This window comes from Carica papaya, chromosome 2 (assembly GCF_054855325.1).
Source record: "Carica papaya isolate Zhongbai chromosome 2, ASM5485532v1, whole genome shotgun sequence".
Classification (NCBI taxonomy): domain Eukaryota; kingdom Viridiplantae; phylum Streptophyta; class Magnoliopsida; order Brassicales; family Caricaceae; genus Carica; species Carica papaya.
Window position 1 is genome coordinate 4,383,411 of NC_142310.1, and position 23,404 is coordinate 4,406,814.

Sequence of the window (23,404 nt, forward strand, 5' to 3'; positions counted from 1 at the left end):
TGAAATCTTAGACAAGATTGGTACCACTGCCTACAGACTTGCACTGCCCCCTGAGCTCTCCCGGGTTCACAATGTGTTTCATGTATCTATGCTGCGCAAGTACAATCCGGACCCTTCTCATGTCGTGGCTCATGAACCGCTCTCACTCCGAGAGGACTTGTCTTATGAAGAAGTACCGGTCAGTATCACGGACCGAGAAAGCAGAATACTCCGTAACCGGGAAATATCATTTGTAAAAGTCTTGTGGCAGAACCACACGCCTAGGGAGGCGACTTGGGAGCTGGAATCAGAATTTAGGGCCCAATATCCTCATCTGTTTGATCAAGAGTAATGAGGCAAATTTGGGGACCAAATTTCTTTATGGGGGGGAGAGTTGTAGCACCCGGAAAGGAGGAGGAAAAAAAAAAAAAAAAAAAAAAAAAAGAAAGGGGGGCCACGTCAGCAGCCACGTCAGCAGGCCCGGTCAGCAGTCCCGGCCAACCGGGGCCTGCCACGTGGCAAGATCGCGTCACTCCGAAAGGAGCCACGTTGGCGATCCGCGTGGGTGCGATCCGACGGCCCAGATTCAAACGCACGGACGGCCCAGATTCAATCAAAAACGAACGGCCCAGATTAAAACGAAACGAACGGCTGTGATCAAAAGGCAAGGGGTTATAAATAGAACCCCCACACCAGACCAAAAACCCTAGCCGCCAGCCGCTCGCCGGAGAAGACGAACCAGAGGCCGACCGCCGCCACCCGCCGCCACTCGCCGCCGCACCGGGGAAATTTCCGACCGCCGATCGAGGTAAATTTCATACCCCCGACTCGTTTTTCCCCACTGATTCCTCCTATGGCCAAATCGAAGCCGAAATCCCGGCCAAACGGCCGAAATCCCGGCCAAACGGCCGGAATACGCGGCCGAAGCCCAGCGGCGCCGCCGCGCCCCCTCTCGGTTTTTGCCTCCGACGAGGCCCTTCCCGGCCTCCGTTCGATGCAATTTTTATATCACCGTGATCACCATTCTTTTCTCTACAGGTTGACCAAAGCCAAATCACCAAAACACGAACTTCGCCGGAGAGTCGCCGTACCCGAGAGCGCCGCCGCCGGTAAGCTCCGTTTTTCCGTGATTTTTTGGCCCCCCGAGGGCCCTAGGGTTGTTTTCTGACAAGGACCAATGCGAGTGTGGCCGAATTCGGCCAAAAACGGCCGAAAACAGTCAACCCGAGGCGACTCGCCGCCGCCAGCGGCGGCGCCGTCGCCGGAACACGGCGGAGCCGCCGTGCCGGAGTTGCGATTTGGGCCGAAAGAGGCCCTGGGCCTAATTTGGATTTTTTTTGGAACCCGTGCAGGTACTGTTAGCGTGTTTCAGTTCCCCGGGAAAAATTCAGGGGAAAATTAGGGACAGCCTGCAGGCGCACTGTGAATCGTATTCGGATCCCGAAAACAAGTAAGGACCCCTCACCTTATTTCCTATCACGGTATTAAAGTTCAAAATGATAAAACGGTATTTCTTGAATTAATGCATGTGTGAAATTGCTTAAGGTAGCTAATGGAGCCCGAGTCTAGTGTGATTGGTGGTTTACTGTTATTTGGCCTGTTTACAGCTTTAAATGCAAAATGAGGTTTGATGTGTTTATTTTACAGATTTGTGTGCATTTACTACGTTTTTATTAATCATGGGTTGAATGACTGAAAAACCGATACTGTATGTTGTCTGTTTGGCATGAACTACTGTTTGCTTGTTTGTATGTGAATTGATGATGCTTATTGAGGAAAAGGAAAATGAAAGATTGTGTAGACTGATAATTGTATGATGGGGTTAGCCTGACTAGATATCCTGGGAGATGGTGGACGGACCGGGTTCGTAGGGAACCCTACCGGGATTGTGGTCTCACATGCCGGACGGGGTATGGAGATCTTATGGTTTTGGCGCCCATACCGGACGGGGTATGGGGACGGCCCGTTTCACCCTCATACCGGACGGGGTATTGAGGTTCATGGTTTTTGGCGCCCATACCGGACGGGGTATGGGGACGGCCCTAGAAACTGATTATGAATGTTAAAAGATTAACGGGTAGCGGAACCCCTATGGACCCCCACGGATACTAGTAGGCTGGTAAATGAGAAAAGGATATGTTGTATAATGATTGAATTACAAAAGGCGTGATAAGTGCTATGTTTTACAGCTTATATTATTCCATGATTGTGATAATGTTATTATTTTTCTTATATTGTTTTCATAAATTCCACCGAGGTAAGTGGATGGTAAAGGTTTTCATGTTAATAAACGAGTTTATTGTAAATTATGCTCCATTGGTCTTTTTGTGGTTTTCTACCCACCTTTATCTCCGTGACGGTGAGATATCGTGATGTTCTTACTGGGCTAGTGTAGCTCACTCCTTAATTAACCATTTCAGATCAGGAAGACATGGTTCCCGAGCCCGTTCCGCAGGAGGACGACGAAGGGGATGCCTAGAGACTCTGTAGTCATACGCATAGTTTATTTTCGAGTTTTCTTTCTTAGTTATTTTAACCTTTTATATTTTAAGTACGTTTTTTTTTTTGGTTTTTTCGTGTAAGGGATGTTAACTGAAATTTTGATCTCGCTTCCGCATTCGATATATTTAAATACTCATTTCTTTTTTAATATTTTCCGGGGCCGTTACAGTTAAACCCTTCTAGATTCTTTTTAGATTGGCTAAAACCAAGTCATTGATATTCCAAATAATATTGTGTTTGGTTTAATTTTTAGTTAATGTATTATTATATATATATATATATATTAACTTATAAAAATATATAATTTCAATCATATATTTACATCACGTTCTTATTCTCATTTTATTAAATTAAAATCTAACTCAAAATTCAATTTGAACAAATAACAAATAATAGTTTAATTGAAAAATAAAAAATAAAAAAATTCAACTCTAAATTTAAATCATAAGTCAGATTGCTTGTTGGACTATAATTTTACTAGTCACTTATTTTATTATCTAAGAACATTCAAGCTCAAAGAAATTGAAAAAAAGGAAAATATAATAAAAAATAATTTCAAACTCCAAATTGAAATTATAATTTCAAAAGGTTTTACAGTTGAATCAAATTTTGACTGAGTCTATTATATTTATTTTGGAAATAATTAATTTCTTTCAATTAAAAATATTATCTGAATTTCAATTTTTTTTAAAAATATAATCTTGAAGTTTGGTTTTTGAATAAAGAATTAATTGGGTTCGTTTTATACGGTGGAGAACTCTTACGTCGTGTCCTAAACTAAAAAGTCGACGACCATTTAATAATCACACAAATATTAAGATAGTGTTCTTAGGAAAATCAAAAGTCTTATGTTAATTAATTAAGATTATCCCCCGCCCACCGCCGAATTCAAACAAACAAACAAACTTATAAACACGAACGAACGTTGTCGGTCTTTTGCTTATTTTGTGGACAGACATCAAATTTATTATACGTACAACCATGTTTTATTTTTTATTTTTTGTTTTCTTAACATTGCAGAGGCAACTAATTTTAATTCAAATTTTTTAGAGTCAGACTCGGATCAGTCTGTAGATTTCTAAAACTATTTTATGAAATCTCATTCAATGATTATTTATTAACATCTTAATTTTGTTGGAGAGGCTGAGATAAACATTCTGGCCCAATTTTAGTCGGCCGAGCCATTATGGACCAAAGGGGAACGTGGTAACCACCAACCCCATTTGACATCGTTTAAACTTGTAAAATTATTTCTTGGCATTTTAAGAATTGGAAGTCCAATATGCCGATTAATTTCGACGACATATTTCCATGATAATTATAGAATGATTACATATAGATACATTTGTTTCTCACATATTGCCCCTTCTTTAATTAACATTTTTTAATGTCGAAAACTTCAAATTATATTTAAAAATAAAAACTATAGCAACTCGACATTTAAAAACAAATTTTACTGATTTTTATTTTTAAAGAAAATAAATTTCTAGTTTAACTACCCAAAAATCAGGCAGATTATATTCATTTAAACATTTTTCAAATCTTGGTTGAATCGTCCTTGATCTTAATTCTTTATAGAAGGCCAAGTTGGTTGTTACCTTTACAGGCTGAGCTCTGAACAACCAAAGGCCCATAAAACTCTCTAATGAAATCGAAGCGAAATTCAACCATGTCAAAAAAAATAAAGCAAAATAAAGTCGTCATTGACTGACTATTGACATCCCTACTTCGTCCATCTGCACAAGAGACGGAGGGTTTCAGTAGATATAACCTGCGCCTCCACTTCATGGGATGCCGGTCACCCAACCTTTCAAATAAGAGAGATTGCAGGTAACAAACAAATGAACATTAAATCAATACCGCAATCTTAGTTAATTCTCGACAAACATGCTGATTAACAGAAAAAGATAACAAAAGAAACGCCCAAAGTTGTTGGATAACACGGTAAAGATAACCATCCTAACAATTTATAACAACAACATAAAGCTTAGTCAAACAAGCTGAAACCCATATCATCATCAGACTCCTCAGCTGGTTCTTCCTTCTTTATCTCCTCCTTTGCAGCAGCAGCAGCAGGAGCAGCACCTGCATCAGAAGCAACTGGGGCGGCAGCAACTGCAAATTTGCTAGGATCCTACATTCATAAAGTTACAGTAAGTTTTAATTCACAACACAAACAAAACAAATTAATTTAACAGCTGCCAACATGTATTTTACAAACCTTTAGGTACTCTTTCACTTCTTCAGCCTGAGGGAAGGAGTAGTCGGTGGCAACGGCAACAGCCAGCACGTTCTTGTAGGCGTTGATGAACATGTGTGGTGCGGCAGCTAAGGTTGGGTAGGAGATGGCTAGCGATAATGCAGTGATAATTGAGACACCAGATGCAAACTTCTCAACAAGGTCATCCTCAGTGAGATCCAGTACTTCTGGACTGAAGACTGATCCATTGTCATACACAGACAGGACAATCAGACCGTAAGAGAATGGCCGAATGCCAAGCTTAGCGAGAAGAGCAGCCTCAGAAGATCCAACCTTCTCACCCTTCTTGATAAGTTCCACAGAGGCAATAATTTCAACAGTACCCTTGTTAATCTTGGTGGGAATGTTTAGCACTTGGAAGAAAGAGGTCTGTGATGGATCAAGACCAGTGTTTCCTGGAGGGACAACAACATCAATTGGGGCAACCAATCCTACACGAGCAGGAGCTCCAACCTGTTCATTATGGAAGATCAGACACATAAATAATCTGAAGTCCACGCAAAAAGGGCGGTAAATCACATAGATGACTTTCATATCATAAGAAAGAAAAGGATGCCCTCCTAAAGCAGAAAAGATTAACATAAATTTGAAATATGTTATTTTACCAACATCGCAACCAATTATATCATACTGTTCAACATAGTCATAAGTTGATAAACTTGCGTTGCATAAAAATAAAGCAAGTCAATAAACTTTCATATAGAATTACAAAAAATCGATGCATGTGCATGCCTGAAGAAGAAAGAAAACACCTGATATTATATAAGAACGCTCAACTCAACAAACATAAAAGCAAGATAAGCAGAATACATTCAACTCAGCTCACAACTACAACGTTCCTAACTATGGAAATAAGCACTTATTATCTGGTTCTTTGATAGTAGGAAAAACTAAAAACATAAAACTTATTCAAGTGTCTCTGAGCTACTAAACATTCTCCATTTCAAATGATAACACTCATATGCCAACTTGCCTTCCGCAAAAAAACATATACCTCTAGAACTATAAGATGCTAGCACTATAGAACTCGTTAATTGATTCTTAAAGGCGAAGTTCTAAGTCACCAGTTGCAGCATGTAACAAAGAAATCACTGAAAAAGAGATTTTCATCCAGGAAAACTTAACGAGAGTGAATAGCTTAATAAGCAAACGAACCTTGTATTTGGCAACCTCCTCGCTCACTTCCTTCAAGTCGCCCTTAGTAAAGATCAAACCGACGTTTCCCTAGTTCAAAAACTAAAATTAATTCCTTCATTTCACAGAATGAATGATAACATTTTCCAGGAAAAAACAAAACAAAGAATTCCTTTCAAAAAGAAAAGTATTTGATAGATGCTACTGAGGATCAAGAAAGAACCTGAAGGAGTGGGATGAGGTTAAGGAAGGCCTTGTTGCCGGTCTTGTCGGCGTGGATCCTGATAGACCTCTTCATCATGGTGTTCTTGCCCATGAGCACGATTGAGTCGCCGCGAAGACCCTTGCGGATATTCTGAAGCTGGTTGGACCCAACGTTGTCGGCTGCCACGATCAGGATCTGGCTGAACTCGTCCAGGAGCTGACATAGCTTAGCGTCGTAAGCTATCTTCTTATCTGCCTTAGATGATTTCACCGCCATTTCTGCTTTAGCTTTGCTCTGATATACAATAGTGTAAATAACTGACTACGTAACTACACAACTCACAAAGAGAGCAAAATCGAGGGCCAAGACGAAGCTAGAGCTTAGTCAAGGCGGACAGCGGAAAGACGCCGTCTCTTTAACCTCCCTGCGAGATATGCCGAAACTGGAGAGGGAAAAACCCTAATGAAAACGAGTGGCTGCTGAAGAAGGAAAAATTAGATCGAGAGGGGATTATATACTGAAATGAAGAGGACGACCAAGATGGTGAGGGTTTTTTTTGGTTGCCCTAGATCGGACGGTCAAGGACTTCTCGATCAATTAGATCTGACGGTTGTGATATCCCCATTTTATAGACCAAATGGGCTTTTACCCGTGAGTTAAGCCCAAATAATGTAAGCCCGATTCTCTCCTGAGCATTTGCAGTGGAGGCAGAAACGCAGCGTTTAGCGAACGCGCGGCTCGAATAAGCAAATAAATCTTGCATTCTCTTTTTTTCCCCTTTTTTTTGGATGACAAGAAAAAAAATCCGATATTTGAACCGCATATGACTGATTCAAACCGCCGGGAGTAATGGCCTCCACATACCGGGATCGGACGGGTGAGTTCCGATCACTCTCTCAGACCTTGAAGAAGATCGGTGGGATCACAGCAGTCGACCATGCTGATCAAGATCCTGCTACGTCAACAAAGCCGTCGCGGCCGGTCTCTTCTGGATCCGAATTCAACCGAAAGGCTTCCCAGATCGGGCTGGGAGTCCAAGAAACCGTTCAGAAGATCGATAGGCTTGCCAAACGTATACCGCCCTTTCTCTTTCATCAATTATTTTAGCTAGCTTCTAATTCTAGGTAGTCTTTTTGGTTGCTGAGAAAATGTAGAAGAAATGAACGTGTGTTGAAGAGTTGAAAATTTGTTGTTAATTAACCACAATCCAGGCTGATAAGGCTTAGCTTAAGCTATTTGGAACTTGGACAGCGTGAACCAAGAGAGATGGAAACTGGTTTTGAGCTACCTTGTAATTGAAATGTCCTTGAGAACGCAAAATCACTACACTCGATGAGTTGTTTGCATCTCATTATTAGATCATGATTGTTTAAACTCTCTAAGATATTGTTGAATTAAAGGTTTTAGGAAATGGAATTTCTCTTACGGAAACTGGAGATTTAGTGAGGCCACTTGAAGTTCTGTTTTTCTCTTGTTTCATTATTATTGCAGTTAGCATGCTTAGGAACCAATACATTGTTAAGCTTGATTTCTGGAAGTAGTCTAAAATTCACTTTTTGATCTGCAAGATCAAGAGAAAAAGATTTCTAGATGATAAAGATTGTTTCTTAGTATGTGGTAGCAATTTTGTAATTTGCTGGCAGCAATTGAGATTTTTGCTTCTGGATGTTGCTGTTATGCTGACGGACAATAAACTTCATGTTTTTGTGAACCTGCAGTAGCGAAAAAGTCATCCATGTTTGATGATCCAATAGTTGAAATACAGGAATTGACTGTTTTGATAAAGAATGATATTACGGCGATGAATGTTGCTCTGTCAGATTTGCAAACCCTTCAAAACATGGAGATTGTTGATGGGAATTATTCAGAGGACAGAGTTGTTCATTCAACAGCTGTTCTCGATGACCTCAAAAGCAAACTAATGGGAGCTACCAAAAAGCTTCAAGATGTTTTAACCACAAGAACAGAGGTTTGTGCTGGCTAGAATTGTAATCATTATTACACTACTGAGGGCTGTTTTCATTTATTGGAGCCTCTATATTTTACATGGTTTTCCACTCTGCAGAATATCATGGCCCATGAGAACAGAAAACAGATTTTTTCTACAAAAAATTCATTGCGAGATAACCAATTTCAGCACCAAGCAAAACCTACAACTGATCCACTTCCATGGTCAAGTTCATCTAGTGCGCCTGAGAGTTTGCAGCCACTGTAAGTATCTTATTTGAAACTTTAGATAGACATTGTTTTTCATGCCTCTAGATCCCCTTTACTGCCCCATGGTACTATGTTTGGGGTGATACACTAACATATAGTGGAAGCAAGGAGTTATTGTAAATGATCTTATCATTTCTGTGTGCTAGATAGCAAGGCATAGTACATGCCTTCTTAAGAAGAAAGCTGGTCATTTTCTTGTCTCAGTCAACAAGTATAAATTATTTCGCATTACATTGGATGCATGAAAGAAGCAGACATATCGTGCTTTGATCTATATGATTAACTTACCAATCCTTTTATATAATTTACAAATGGCTGTTCCAGAGTTTTAACTTGCAGGCCAACGTCGTTCTTATTTTATTAGATGGTGCTCTCATCGATTAATATTTTCTATAAAAAAGGGTTGACTGTTAATAGAAGTATGATACTAATAGATTCTTTTGTGTACTTTTTAGCACAACTTTTGCTTTAGTTACTGCTGAAGGTTAAAAAGAGTGTGATTTTGACAGTCTTGAGAAAACCTGTTTATTCTGCTAAAGTTTTTATGAAGACTGTCATATTTCATAACTTTTTAAAAATTTTATAAGCGTTAAACTCTGAGGATGTATCAACTTTACTTATGCTAGGATCATGACCTTGCTTTGATTATTAGTGTCTGATCAGCTCTCCTCGTCTTATTACTAGGCTTCCAGGAAATGGGGTTCAGTTTGGCAACCAGCTGAGGTGTGTTCTGTGTCATTATGCATTGATCAAGTCTGAGGTTTTTACCTTTTCTCTTAACAACTTTTTTGCTGATTATTCATTTTGTTTGGTCTGAATGCCATAGTATTTTGGTTGATCTTATGTCATTTCAAATCATGATTAGATCATTTGAAGTATTTACGTGGATTATGGATGCTTTAATGATACACGGATATATTGTATTTTCTATTTGCACATACTCGTTTGTAGGCCATGATACTGTGCTAATGGTGATATTTATCTCCAGGAATAGATGTGCTGATTTCTGATTGTATTTTACTTCAGCTCTTTTGGTCCTTTTATTTATTAGAAAGTGTATGGGAATGAATACTTGAGTTCAGAGGATTTTCCCTCTTGGAGGAACCAAGAAAAGAAAAAAATAATAAGGGAGTTTCTTAGAAAAGCTTAAGCAGTCTGAGAAATCTATTCAATTAACTTGCTCCTTCAAAAAAATAAAATATTAATTTTTGCAATTGAAATTATATGTTTGACTTTGGAACTGAATGTTCTGGCATGTTACAGTTGAAATTCCTTTGTTTACACTGTAAATTGTAGCAATAGCATATCTGGTAAATGTTAATACTTTAATCCTTAAGACCTTTTCACCCAAGGTTTAAGTTGGATCTCCCTGTTCAGATGGACTAGAGTTACTCAATGCAGAGGCTGTTGATGCATTTTTCACTTTATATGTGCTCTCTGTGATAAGAATTTATATATCATCCGATTGAATCCTGTGCATCTCTTTCCTCTCTTACTGCAAGTTTGCTGTTCCTCTCCCCCCACCCCCCCTCTTGATCTCTGTGATAAAGATGTTGCAGTCCAAATAACACCTTGGTCACTTCAAAACAGGCGTAGATCTGGTGTGGACAATGCTCCATCCCAGCATATGGAAATGTCCATGTTACAACAGGTAGTACCGCGTCAGGAGACTTATGCACAAAGCCGAGCAGTTGCTCTTCACAGTGTGGAATCTACAATTACAGAGCTCGGTGGAATCTTTACGCATTTAGCTACAATGGTAGCACACCAAGGGGAACTAGCAATCAGGTCTTCTAGTTTCCTTATATCTTTTAGACATTTATATCTTCTCACCTACTTCCTGTTGTTAACTGCGAAGAATCATTGGCTGCTTTCTTCTTATTTCCATGTGGTTATGTTGAGCAGGATTGATGATAACATGGATGAATCACTGGCCAATGTTGAAAGTGCTCGCAGTGCTCTGTTGAGACATCTTAACAGAATTTCATCTAATAGGTGGCTTTTAATCAAGATATTTGCCATTATAATCCTTTTTCTGATGATCTTCGTCTTCTTTGTGGCTTGAATGACATTACTGGAACGCAGTTCAATTTGTTGCTGTGCAAACTACTTGGGTTTTCACTTTAATGTGTAACCCAAATACTGAAGATTCAAGTATTGAGACGAGAGGGAGAGAGAAGGGGGGGGGGGAGAGGTTGTGACATGCTGGCAAGAACAAGCTGGGGTTCTTATTCAGTAAATTCAGTTAGCATTTGGTTGTTGCCTAATATCCCAGATGGGAAGTTCCAAGCTTAAAACTAGAACTGGAAAAGTATACGTTGTTCTTTTTTTTGCTGTGATCATGTTGGTATTTCTAAATTTATGCATCAGTCTGAATAAATTATTTCAATTGTAATACTGATTTGTACAAATTAAAGTCTTTCCAAATATCTTCATCTAAAGGAAATGTGACGATTCTTTGTTCTTTATTCTTTCGTGCCTACTCTTCTTGCTTGGATGAGACTGTACGTACAGAAGTTACAGCACTACTGCTTTGATACATATATATCTTTTATCTCAACCATTAGGTCTCAAAAAGTTGAAGTTCAAATTATTAGTAGGGGATGACTTGATTTTTAAGGATTACAATTACAAATCTTTCTTTCATGGAATTTAGATATGTAAAGTGTGAATAAAATGTGTGGAATGACCAACAATGTATTGTTGCATTTGCCCTTTTATGGGCTACTCTGCTTGGTCTGGAGCCTTGACTGACTCATTTTACGGCTATCCAAAAGGAATTAATGTAGAATGTGGGTTTGATTTATCTATGCCCATCTGATATATTGGTAGCTATCAAGGTGTTACAGGTGGCATCCAATAATGGTTCATCAGTGGAAGATGAGGATACCTTGTTTCATGGAGTATGTCTTTGGATATATGATTCGAAAAGGGATTTCTTTCTTTTTCTGACCCTACCTGGCTCGAAAAGAGGAATGGAACCAGGGTCAAGGGACTCCATGAGAGCTGCTAGACACTGCCACTGAAGTCACTGCTGGCTTTGGCATCTTGGGGAATGTATGATTTTGAAAAAAAATAAATAAAATAAATAAAGGGTATGCGACAACTGTGCTTTCATGTATGTTTACTATACTGAGTGTCTGAAAATTCTTTGCAGTTTTGCCTCTTGTGATGAGCGAATGGGATTTTGGTTATGATGACTTAGCAGAGTAAACTTTAAGATAGAACAAGTTATAGGTAACTGGAAAATTAAGTTACCATTGATTTTTCTGTCATTATTCTTGCATTTATTTAGTGTCACATTATGTTTGGTATTTATTAGGTATTGCTTAATTTGCACTTTCATTTTTTTTTTTTTTTTTGTTTTATTACAATTGGGATTATATGATTTTATTTTTTTATAATCCAATTCCTGGACTTTGGTTTTCAGTCATTTTATTTATAATCTAGATTCTACAAATTTGATTTAGAAGCAAACAATCTTATATAAAATGAAAAAAAAGGTATAAATAATAAAAAGATAGAATTGCAAATTAAGAAATTAGAATTTGAACTATTGTAAGATCAAAATAACAGGAAACAAAGACAATGTGCTTTGAACACATTTGATGATCTTATCTCACCAACCGTGACAAATATAGAATGAAATTCATACACCAGCATATAAATAATTGAGAAATATATTCGATTAAAATTCACCTTCCAAATTACAGGTCTATAATTGGATCTTCCACTCCCCAAGGTTTTTACATATGCTGTAGATCATATATACCTTTGTAACAAACTCTCTTTTACTTCTATTTTTTTTTTTTTTTTTTTTTTTTTTTTGCGTAGATACCATATTTGGGAATTGTTATGTGGGTATTTTTTTTAAAAAAAAAAATGGAATCTTCATTTAAAGAGTATAAGATAAAGCTTAAAATTGTTGAAGAAGCAGTCAATCTTATACTCACACATTGTTGAATATATATATATATACCATATTATCTAGGAGATGGTGGGTGGGGGGTATCCACTAACTTGTTATAATTTTGTTAGGAATCTGCCTTTTCACTTCAAAAACTCCTAGTGGATTTCTTAATTTCTTGTTTGCCACAACCATTTTTGACTCTCCAATTAGATACTAACAATCAAAAGAAAACAAATAAAAATTAAGAATAATTTTGGCCATAAACATATATAACTCTTTTTTAACTTTTTCTTTTTTATTAGAGCAAAACGAGATAGGGTTTACGTGTAAGTTTTGAGAAATGTAAATTTATAATTTATAACCTAAATTTCGGGTCAGAAATAATCTTCCTTTTCACTTGAAAATAATTGGTGAGTAAAGATGTGTAAAGCCTAAATAATTGATTCAAGAATCATAGTCTTTTTTTTTTTCTCTAATTTGGTTTTTTTTTTTTCTTTAGTGAAGCAAAAATTAGATCAGTGATGTTGGGCCTCTCTTTTTCCCAGGCAATTATCTTTTTTGGCAATGAGGGAAAGAAGAACTTTGATTGCAGGGTGATAGATAGATATGAAACCAAAAAGATACAAAAGTGAGAGTTGGTTTTCACATGTAAAAAGTGATTAAAGGAAAAGAAAAGTTATTTTATTTTTTTTAGCTCTTGCTCCAACAATCTGCACAAGTTGTACAGTGGATGGCAAAGATAGGACCTCCCACATTGCTTAGAATCTTAAAAACCTAATCGAAAAATTAAATTAAACTTAACGAATTTGCTTAAAACTTAAAAGTAGGTTTAGACTTTTAAGAGGCATTTCATTTACCCAACACAGACTTTACTTGTCTCATAAAGCATTTGCAATTCTAAATTAAAAATTTTCTTTTTTCGTTTTTTATAAATGACAGAAATGTATATATAAAAATAAAATAGTTAAAGTTATCTTTAGAACAAAATAAATTATTTTATGCAAACATGACCTATTTTTTTAACTAATTTTAATAATTTACTAAAAAAATATGTAAAAATACTAACATACATACATACATGCATAAAAAAATGTCTTACACGTGTGTATAAAAAGATGAGACTTGAATCTACGGGAGTAAAATATTTATATTAATAACTTATGGTAATAAAATTTGGAGTATATGAAATATTATAAGATGACAAAGTTGAAATTATGAGAGGAGAATTGGAATGTGCTCCCCCCCCCCCATATATATATAAGTTGATGGGTATGGCATGAAATGGCAGACACAAGGCCAATGTCCCAATTAGTTTTCATGTTCCATTATAGATTTGGTAGATGCTGGAAGGTGATCATTGAAAAGACTAATGAGCAAAGAACAAAGTTGGGTTTTTTTTTTTTTTTTCAGATTACATACAGCTCTGTGGTAGGGGACTCTCTATCTAAATATTTTTTTTTTTTAGAATATTGTATTTTGTTAAATTAATTTTTACTCATTCAATTTTTGGAAAAAAAAAATAATTGGGATATCTAAATTTAAGATTAGTACAAGTAGAAAAACAAATTACCCTTTCACTTTGTATTAATATATATATATGTGAAAACTTGCAATTTTATTTCAGACAATTGAGAAGCTAAAGCTGCCAAGAGAGGAGAGAAGTGAAATTGGTATTGCAGCAATATTTTAGAGTTAGACTATTCATGAGCAAGTAATGATTTATGAGTTAAATTATATGTACATGTTCTTTTTGTTAGTTTTAAATTTTAGTGTCAAATACTTTATATTAATTTTAATGAACAAAATTTTTGAAAAAATTTATGAATACTAAATATTTAATATATATATATATATATATATATATTATTTGAACATGTGAGCATGTTGATTGTTGAGTGGGTTTTGCTATGAATTTCTATCTTTTGATGGTATATGCCCACTTTGTTTGTATTGTGTATATCTACTTTGATGTAACCTTTCCTTGATTTTGGTGCAATTACAAACTCACCTTTGAATATATTTTTCTTCTTAATAAAAAAATAATAATAATAATAATAACAACGTTCCAATTTAACTTATTGATGAAGTCATAAAAGAAATCTTCTTTTCAAATTCGAACCAATTTTTTTATTATTCATTTTAATTTTTATAAATAACATTACAATTTACTATAGAAATATAAAATTTCCATTATTTATCGGGAATTATTTGAAAATTTTTAGTTCGTAATCTTGTAATTAACTTAGAGTAAATTAATTTTTTGAGATTGATCAAGGAGGAATGACTATAAATATATTCTTATATTTTTTACTATAATAATATGTACATTGAGTATATTATATTTATGTATGCATGTATGAGCCTCATTACAACAATCATGATTACCATTAAATTGATGGGTCTAAGCATGTAGCAACTATTGCCTATGAGTTGGGTAGGCAAATAATTATAATTATAATTATGGGCAACATAATAATTATTGATTATATTAAATGAAAAATAAAAGCCCACATCAAGATAATTTACAAATTAATGAAAAATAAAAAAAAAAAAAACAAATGGGTAATTTATTTATTTTAATTTTTTTTTTCATTTTACTTAATTTGAGAACTAACAAAGTTCATCTTTTTGCCTCATCTCTTCTCCATCTCCAAAAATTAAAATTAAAATTAAAATTGCTTTTAAAATATGTATATAATACAATGTTGTATGTCAATAATGTCCATTAATTTTATCTTTAGATATAATGTATGCTTTTTGAAGCAAATCAAAATGTTGACATAGTCCCTATCTTGTCATTCATGGGACCTTCTTGATTGAATAGTGTTTTTTAAAAAAAAAAAATTTATATATCTTTTAAAAAAAAAATAATGTGATGGGAGATTTATTGAACAATGCTTTGATCAAATCAATCATATAATTTGGGTATATCTATAATTTGTGTATATCTATATCTGGTTTCTTTTAATTGTTCAAATTGGTCAACTCAATCAAAATTAACTAGCATTTATTTTTTATTATACTTACTTTCTTATGTTTAAACAAAATAATAATGACCCCATCCCTAATTATGCACTTTGACAGCATCTAATAATAAGTGTGCAAATTAAAAATATTAATTCAAATGGGTCCAAGCCCAAATTTTAGAAAATCCATATTCTAGGACCCATAAATATCATTTTTTTTTTAATAATAAAGTAGTGATTACAATATAGTCATGCTCGTATAATAGGCATGGCCCGAAAAAAACATAATATGATATAATATAAAATAATTTTCTAAGATTAATTGGTTCTCTTTATTCAAAATTAATAATTATGAGTGTGGAGGAGACTTGAAATTGATCATGAGAAAGTTTTGATTAGAATGTACGTATATTATTAAAGTTAATGTCATACTCCTAATAACTGTGCCTTTAGAATTATAATTAAAATTAAAAATAAAAAATAAAAAATATTCAAATTTTTTATTAAAAAAAAAATATTCGTAAACGAGATAATTGGTATTTACACATTTTAGAATTAAACAGATAAATTTATGTTTTAGAATTCAAATATAAAATTTTAAAATTTATTAATTAAATAACTTTGCTAACGATATGAATTAAGGTATTTATCAATTTAAAATTAAAATTACGTTAAAATTTGAATTCAATTAATTAGTGTTACATAATGATATATGTATGGTACGAGTGACTAATTGGGGACAAAAGCATATTAGGATGCTTGTTCCAAATCCATAATCAAAATAGATTCTTATAAATATATGCATATATATATACGTGTGTGTGTTTGTATACATGCATATATAGGTGAAGAAAGGGACATATAAAATGAAGGATAAGCCTATAAAAAGAAAAGCTTTATTGCAACTCACATAAAATCCCAGAATAAGCTTTTGAAGATTAGGCAAACCCTAAAAATAAATACATTCTTTTGTCATATCCAATTTGGTATTTCAAGCAAATATTCTTCGCCTTGTGGGAACATAAAAAGATTATTATAAAATAAAAATTCCTTCTAATCATCAATAATTGCTTGTATGAAACCCTAATTTATAACTTACTTGCACTACAATCAAAATCAAACCCACCACTCAAATCATCATGCTCATGTAATTTATTACAATATGTGTCTAATTATAATATTTTAGTATGAATTTTTTTGAATAATTCTATACAAAAAATTAATGTTTTTTTAACTACATTAATTTTGTATTTAAGTGTAGTTCAATTTAATTCAAAATTATAAATTCTTCCTTTCAATTTTATTGTCAAACAAGTTCAGTTCATTTCGTACATATTTAATGAATAATTGTGTAAGAATTTAGTGGATTATGGCTAATTAACTTCAATGATTTAGAACTTGCTCATGTAGGGAACACAACTTCTCTATAATTAGACTAACAAATTCCTTTAATCATCACCTCTTCCACTAATCACTCAAAAAGGGTATACGTATAATCTCTATATATATATATATATGTGTGTATATATATATATTAATTTGATAATTTTAGAAACATCCATAACCATACAAAAAGAAAAGGAACGGACTACTTTAATTACTAACTCAAGATGTACTCATGCACTGCACAATTTTTTCTCTATTTGATTAGGTCTTCTTTTCTTCAATTTCCACGACACACACACACGCATATATATATATATATATATATAGTTTGGTAAGAGTAAGATATAGGATAATATGATATGTTACAGAAATTAATTAATTAATTAAATTTAATTTAATTTAACCATGTATTATTGCTGGTCAAAAGTCAAAACTAAAAAGGGAGACAGGCAGAATATAATGGGGAAAAAGTTAATTTTAAAGATGAAATGAGAAAGAAAAATTCCGCCCAACAAACACCCACTAATTAAACATGTTAGAAATTTTATTATTTAATTAAGCTGATGATAAGCAAAAATTTGGACATAATTAATCATTATTAATTTAATTTAAAATCATGGAATAAGATGTCAACTTTTTGACCAGTGAAGATTTTGTAGTTCACCAAATTCGTGTCAAACTAGTTATTTTCATTATAGCTGTATGCATCTACTTTTTTTCTTTTATTTTATTTTATTTTATTGTATATGTATTGAAAAATTAAAAAAAAAATAAAATTAAATCTATATTAACAAAATTAATAATTGTTTTTCAATATATAAATTAATTTGACAAATTAATTAAACACAAAAATATTTATTGAAAATTATGATAAAATCAAAATATTTGATTATATAATTTTTTTTAAAAAAATCACAAATATAATAAGTATAATTGCTAAAATTAGAACATATAATATGTAATACCCGACCCCGAAATTTGATACGGGATTAATTTTAAAATTAAAAAATGTATAAAAATTTAATTTTGAAATTAATAAAATTTAATTTAATGTATAATTATGGAAAAAAAATAGGTTTAAAACGAAATTGAAAATAATTTTGAAAAAAAAAAGAGTGAAAATTTGGGTTCCGATGGTATTTTTGAAAGACAAATTGAAAACTTGGGGTCATAACGCAATTAAAAAAAATTGCGCCACGTAAGACCGCTCAATCAGCAGTCTCGACAAACCAGAGCGCGCCATGTGGTAAGACACACTGACTCGATGCCATACGGGAGACCATAATGTAAACTCTAAACTCTATTATTTCGCTTCCGTACTTAATTTATAACCTTATTTCTTTTTAAGTTCCGGACATTTACAGTTGGTATAAGAGTCGCGTTTCTTGGAACCATTCCTTACACAAAAACCTAAGGCAACACCAAAAAAATGAATTATCAATCAACTATTCCTTGTGAAATATAGGTACAGATAGATGAGGAGAGAAAGACTCCTACTAAACCGAGTAGCTCAGGAGGGTTCGCTTCGAGAGGATGTTAACAGACTATTTGAAATACTGAGGAGACTCATCGCTGCCCGGGAGGAAATGAGGGAGCTACCTGACCCCCCCCCCCCCCACCCCCCGCTCCCACAGTTTAAGCCACCCTTGCAGCAGGAGGATCCTAAGCCACCCTAATACAACCCTGCTCCTCGACAATACCATTCGGCACCACCACAGTATGGTCCGGTACCCCAACTGCATCACCCGACACCACCATAATATAGTCCGGTGAACCAACCGTATCACCTGGTACCATCACAGTACAATTTGGTGTCTCTATCATATCATCCAGTACTACCACAAGGCCATTCGGTCCATCCCCAGCATAATCCAGTCCTTTTTCCACGGGACCCAATACCACCCATGATGGACCCAAACTACATTGAGAATTACAAAATACTAAACTCATCTACTTTTGCAGGGACATCCTCATTTAAAGAGGCCGAGTACTGATTAGCTGAGATATAGAAGACTTTCACGACTCTTAAGGTGGTTCCCGAACAGAGAGTTATACTCGCTACCTACATGCTGGTGGGAGAGACAGGTCGCTGGTGGCAACTAAAGCATACCACTCTGCCCGTTCCAACCATTTGGAAATAGTTCTTGATGGCCTTCAATGCATAGTACCTCCCAAAGCATCTCCGACTTATGAAGGAAATAAAGTTTGCACACTTGATTCAGGGTGATATGACTGTACCAGAATATACTCGAAAGTTCCTAAAGTTAGGCCGGTATTTCTCTGAGAGCATGATAGATGAAGGTAGAAAGACAAAAAAGTTCGAGTGGAGCCTCAGTCTTGAGGCCGACGCACTCAGCATAAAAAGTGCAAGCATGTTAGCTCACCTAATAGTTTCATAGTGCAGGGTAATAGGGCTGCACAACATGTACGACTTCAAGACCTAAAGAGAATTACATGTTTGGCCCACCCGACTGTTCAACCTGAGTTAATCTAGAGAATAAAGGAAGCCCAATCCGCCGATTCCACCCTAGCAGCCCTCAGGAAAGATGTAGAACATGGAGTAAATTTAGAATTTTGTGTCTCTGCTAATAGGTTGCTCAGATTTAAGGATAGGGTGTGTGTTCCATGTGATAGTGAGTTAAAAATAGATATCATGACAGAGGCTCATATCTCAAAATTTGTCATGTGTAACGCCCGGAAAATATGAAAAAAAAAATTGATTATTTTATTTTAAATATTTTAATTAGGTTTAAAAAAAACAAAAAACAAAAAAAAAAAACAAACGCCACGTCAGCAGTCCTGGCCAACCAGGACCTGTCACGTGGCAAAACCACGTCGACCGGGGACGGGCCACGTTGGCGATCCGCATACGCGCGATCGGACGGCCCAGATCAAGCGTGCGCACGGACGGCCCAGATGTAATCGCACGGACGGCCCAGATTCAATAAAAAACGGACGGCCCAGATTAAATCAAAATGGACGGCTGAGATCAAAAGGCAAAAGGGTATAAATAGAACCCCCACACCTGATCACAAAAACCCTAGCCGCCTGCCCTCGCCGAAGAAGACGAACCAGACGCCGGCCGCCGCCGCACCGGGGAGATTTCCGACCGCCGATCGAGGTAAATTTCATACCTCCGACTTGTTTTTCCACGCTGATTTCCACTGTGGCCAAATCAGAGCTAAAATCCCGGCCAAATGGCCGAAATCCAGCGGCGCCGCGCCCATCCTCGATTTTTGCCTCCGATGAGGCCCTTTTCAGCCTCCGTTTGATGCAATTTTTATATCACCGTGATCACCATTCTTTTCTCTACAGGTTGATCGGAGCCGAATCACCAAAACACGAACCTCACCGGAGAGCCGCCGCACCCGAGAGCACCGCCGCCGGTAAGCTTCGATTTTCCGTAATTTTTTGGCCCCCCGAGGGCCCTAGGGTTGTTTTATCGCAAGGACCGATGCAAGTGTGGCTGAATTCGGCCGGAAACGGCGTGCCGGAATTGCGATATTGGCCAAAAAGGGGACCTGGGCCTAATTTAGAATTTTTTAGAACACGTGCAGGTACCAGTAGTGCGTTTCAGTTCCTCGGAAAAAATTCAGGAAAAGTTAGGGACAGCCTGTAGGCGCACTGTGAAGCCGTGTTCGGACCCTGAAACGAGTAAGGACCCCTCACCCTATTTCCTATCACGGTATTAAAGTTCAATAATGATAAAACGGTATTTCTTGAATCAACGAATATGTGAAATTGCTTAAGGTCGCTAATGGAGCCCGAGTCTAGTGTGTTTGTCGGTTAACTGTTAATTGACATATTTTACAGTTTCAAATGCAGTATGAGGTTTGATGTTTTCATTTTATAGTTTCGTGTGCATATTTTACTGTTTTATTGATTATGGATTGAATGACTGAGATACTGATGCTGTATGTTGCCTGTTTGGCATAAATTACTGTTTTGCTTGTTTGTATGTGAATTGATGATGCTGACTGAAGAAAAGGAAAATGAAAGATTATGTAAATTGGTAATTGTATAATGTGGTCAGCCTGACTAGATATCCTGGGAGATGGTGGACGGACCGGGTCCGTAAGGAACCCTACCGGGATTGTGGTCTCTCATACCGGACGGGGTATGAAGACCTTATGTGTTTTGGCGCCCATACCGGATGGGGTATGAGGACGGCCCGCTTCACCCTCATACCGGACGGGGTAATGGGGTTTATAGTTTTGGCGCCCATACCAGACGGGGTATGGTGACGGCCCTGGAATCTGATTTCAAGTGTTAAAGGTTAACGGGTAGCGGGACCCCTATGGATCCCCATGGATACTAGTGGGCTGGTAAATGAGGAAAATCTGTTGTGAAATGATTGAATTACAAAAGGCGTGATAAGTATTATGTTATACAGTTTATATATGATTTCATGATGATGATAATGTTATTGCTTTCGCATACTGTTTTATGAATTTCACCGAGGTGAGTGGATGGTAAAGGATTTATTATTGACAAAAGAATTTATTGTAAATTATGCTCCATTAGTCTTTTTGTGTTTTCTACCCACCTTTACCTCCGTGACGGTGAGATATCGTGATGTCCTTACTGGGCTAGTATAGCTCATTCCTTATTTAATCATTTCAGATCAGAAAGACATTGTTCCCGAGCCCGTTCCGCAGGAGGACGACGAAGGGGACGCCTAAAGACTCCATAGTCATATTCGTAGCTTTTACTTTCAAGATTCTCCTTTATGTAGTTTGATCTTTTATATTTTGTGAGCACGTTTTTGGTTTTAGTGTAAGGGATGTTAATCAAATTTTTGACTTCGTTTCCGCATTTGATATTTTTAATACACATTTCATTTTGAATTTCCGGGGCCGTTACATCATGCATCCCGGAAGTACCTAGATGTATCAAAGTATACGACTCCAATTTTGGTGGAACGAGATGAAAAGAGAGGTGGTCGATTTTGTTTATAAGTGTCTAGTATGTCAACAGGTCAAGAGAGAGCATCAACACCCAGACGAGATACTTCAGCCATTACAGATTTCGAAGTGGAAGTAAGAACACATCACAATGAATTTCGTGACAGGATTGCCTAAGACACGCTCGGAACATGATTTAGGTAAAAATCTCTCACCTTATTCTCTGTTATGAAATTGAAGCTTAATAATTGATAACATGGTATTTTGTGTAATTTAGAAAAATTTCGAGAATAATTACATGTTACAAATGGAGTCGGAACCGGTTAGTTCTTTAATTGTCATGTTTAACTGATTGTTGAATTTACAGCTTTAAATACATGATGGTATACCGAAATGGTTGAATGATTCAGTTGTGTTTCCTTGATATATATATATTACTTGTCTTGCATGATTTATAGTTGATTTGTGAAATTAGTAATTAATATGCAAATAAAAAAATTTTTGGTCATGTGAATTAATAAATGGTAGTCTTACTTGATATTCTGGGAGATGGTGGACGAACTTGGTGCATCGAGAACCCTACCGTGAATGTTACCTCATACCGAATGAGGTATCGAGAAATTGTAATTTTGGCACTCATATTGGACGGGGTATGAGATGGCTCAATTCACTCTCATACCGAATGAGATATTGATGGATTATATTTTTTGCACTCATACCGAACGGAGTATGAAGACGGCCAATTAGTTAACAATGTTGGATATTGGTTCATGCGTAATAGAACATCCCTATGGGTCCCCAAGGATACCAATAGGCAAATAAAAATGAAAAATGATTGTCCTTATTTATTTGAATATGAGATTGGAATGTTATTTGAGTTATTATCTCTATAAGTCGATTTTAGAAATCTCGCAACGGTAAATATATACAATAAATGGTTTTCTTTATGATAAATGAATTTACTTAAACTAAGAGCTCCATTAGTTATTTTATGATTTTTACCAACATTCAGTTTATGTATCGATGAGTTGTGTGATATTCTTACGGGATTAGTGTAGCTCACCCTTTCATTAACTATTTCAGATCAAGAGGACCAAGACTCAAATCTCGATCAACAAGAGTGTTGTGAATAATTCACCTTTCGGACTCCCTTCAAAAGCTAGTGAATGTCGTCCTAAAATAATCCGCATATTGCCTTTTATTTATTTCTTTAATTTTTTATTTATTATTTTAGAAGAATCGTTCTCATAACCCTATTAGACATTCTAAATTATTGTGTAAGAAATGTAACCTTAAATTTTATTATTTCGTTTCCGCATTTAGTTTATGACATTATTTCTTTTTAAGATCTGGGCTTTTAAATAATAATTCGAGTATGAATAAGATACAAACTGGTTCAAATAATAAAACTTGAACTTGATGAATTTTAACGTAGACAGAGTACTTATTAGTCTTGTTTGACAGATAATAATTTGTTTTGTAAATGAAAATCTTATTATATATTTAATAATCCTGAATTTTAATTAACAATTAATAAATAATTTGATGATGCATTAAATTTTGATTAAGAAAGTAATACGACTTTGTGATTTAGCAGACAGATTGAGCAAGTTTATAGTAAATGGAATTAGGAATCTTGGAAAGAAAATTAAATTTCACCTTTTAGTGCTTTACAGCTCCTTGTACCGTGTGGGACTGGATGCATGTGTTAGGATCCCTGGCCAGAGTAAAAATTGGAAAATATACAAGGTAATTTGGTAAATAATAAATGTCAGATTTTACCGAGGAGTAAAAAGTTAAAAAAAAAAAAAACATAAGTTAAAAGGTGAAAAATTAAAAACACTAGTTTTTACCCGCATTAAAGCAATCGGTAAAGATATTAGTTTCCATTATGATCGTCTGGATTCGAAATAATTTTTACAGACAGTATTTTAGAAGTTA

At 35.4% G+C, this 23,404-nt stretch overlaps 2 protein-coding genes across 2 annotated transcripts; one reads left to right on the forward strand and one right to left on the reverse strand.

The window, feature by feature from the left end:
• Positions 1-4,305: 4,305 nt before the first annotated feature.
• Positions 4,306-6,583, reverse strand: LOC110819288 (Ribosomal protein L10 family protein). Its single transcript, XM_022048418.2, has 4 exons — positions 6,099-6,583; positions 5,897-5,965; positions 4,703-5,194; positions 4,306-4,615 (listed from the first exon to the last, which is right to left on the reverse strand). The coding sequence occupies exons 1-4, from the start codon at positions 6,354-6,356 to the stop codon at positions 4,469-4,471; spliced, it is 966 nt and encodes a 321-aa protein (XP_021904110.1). The 5' UTR covers positions 6,357-6,583; the 3' UTR covers positions 4,306-4,468.
• A 259-nt stretch (positions 6,584-6,842) lies between these two features.
• On the forward strand, positions 6,843-10,765 carry SYP31 (syntaxin of plants 31). The gene is made up of 6 exons (XM_022048556.2): positions 6,843-7,152; positions 7,799-8,049; positions 8,146-8,291; positions 8,982-9,020; positions 9,888-10,085; positions 10,203-10,765. The coding sequence occupies exons 1-6, from the start codon at positions 6,930-6,932 to the stop codon at positions 10,360-10,362; spliced, it is 1,017 nt and encodes a 338-aa protein (XP_021904248.1). The 5' UTR covers positions 6,843-6,929; the 3' UTR covers positions 10,363-10,765.
• Positions 10,766-23,404: the final 12,639 nt, after the last annotated feature.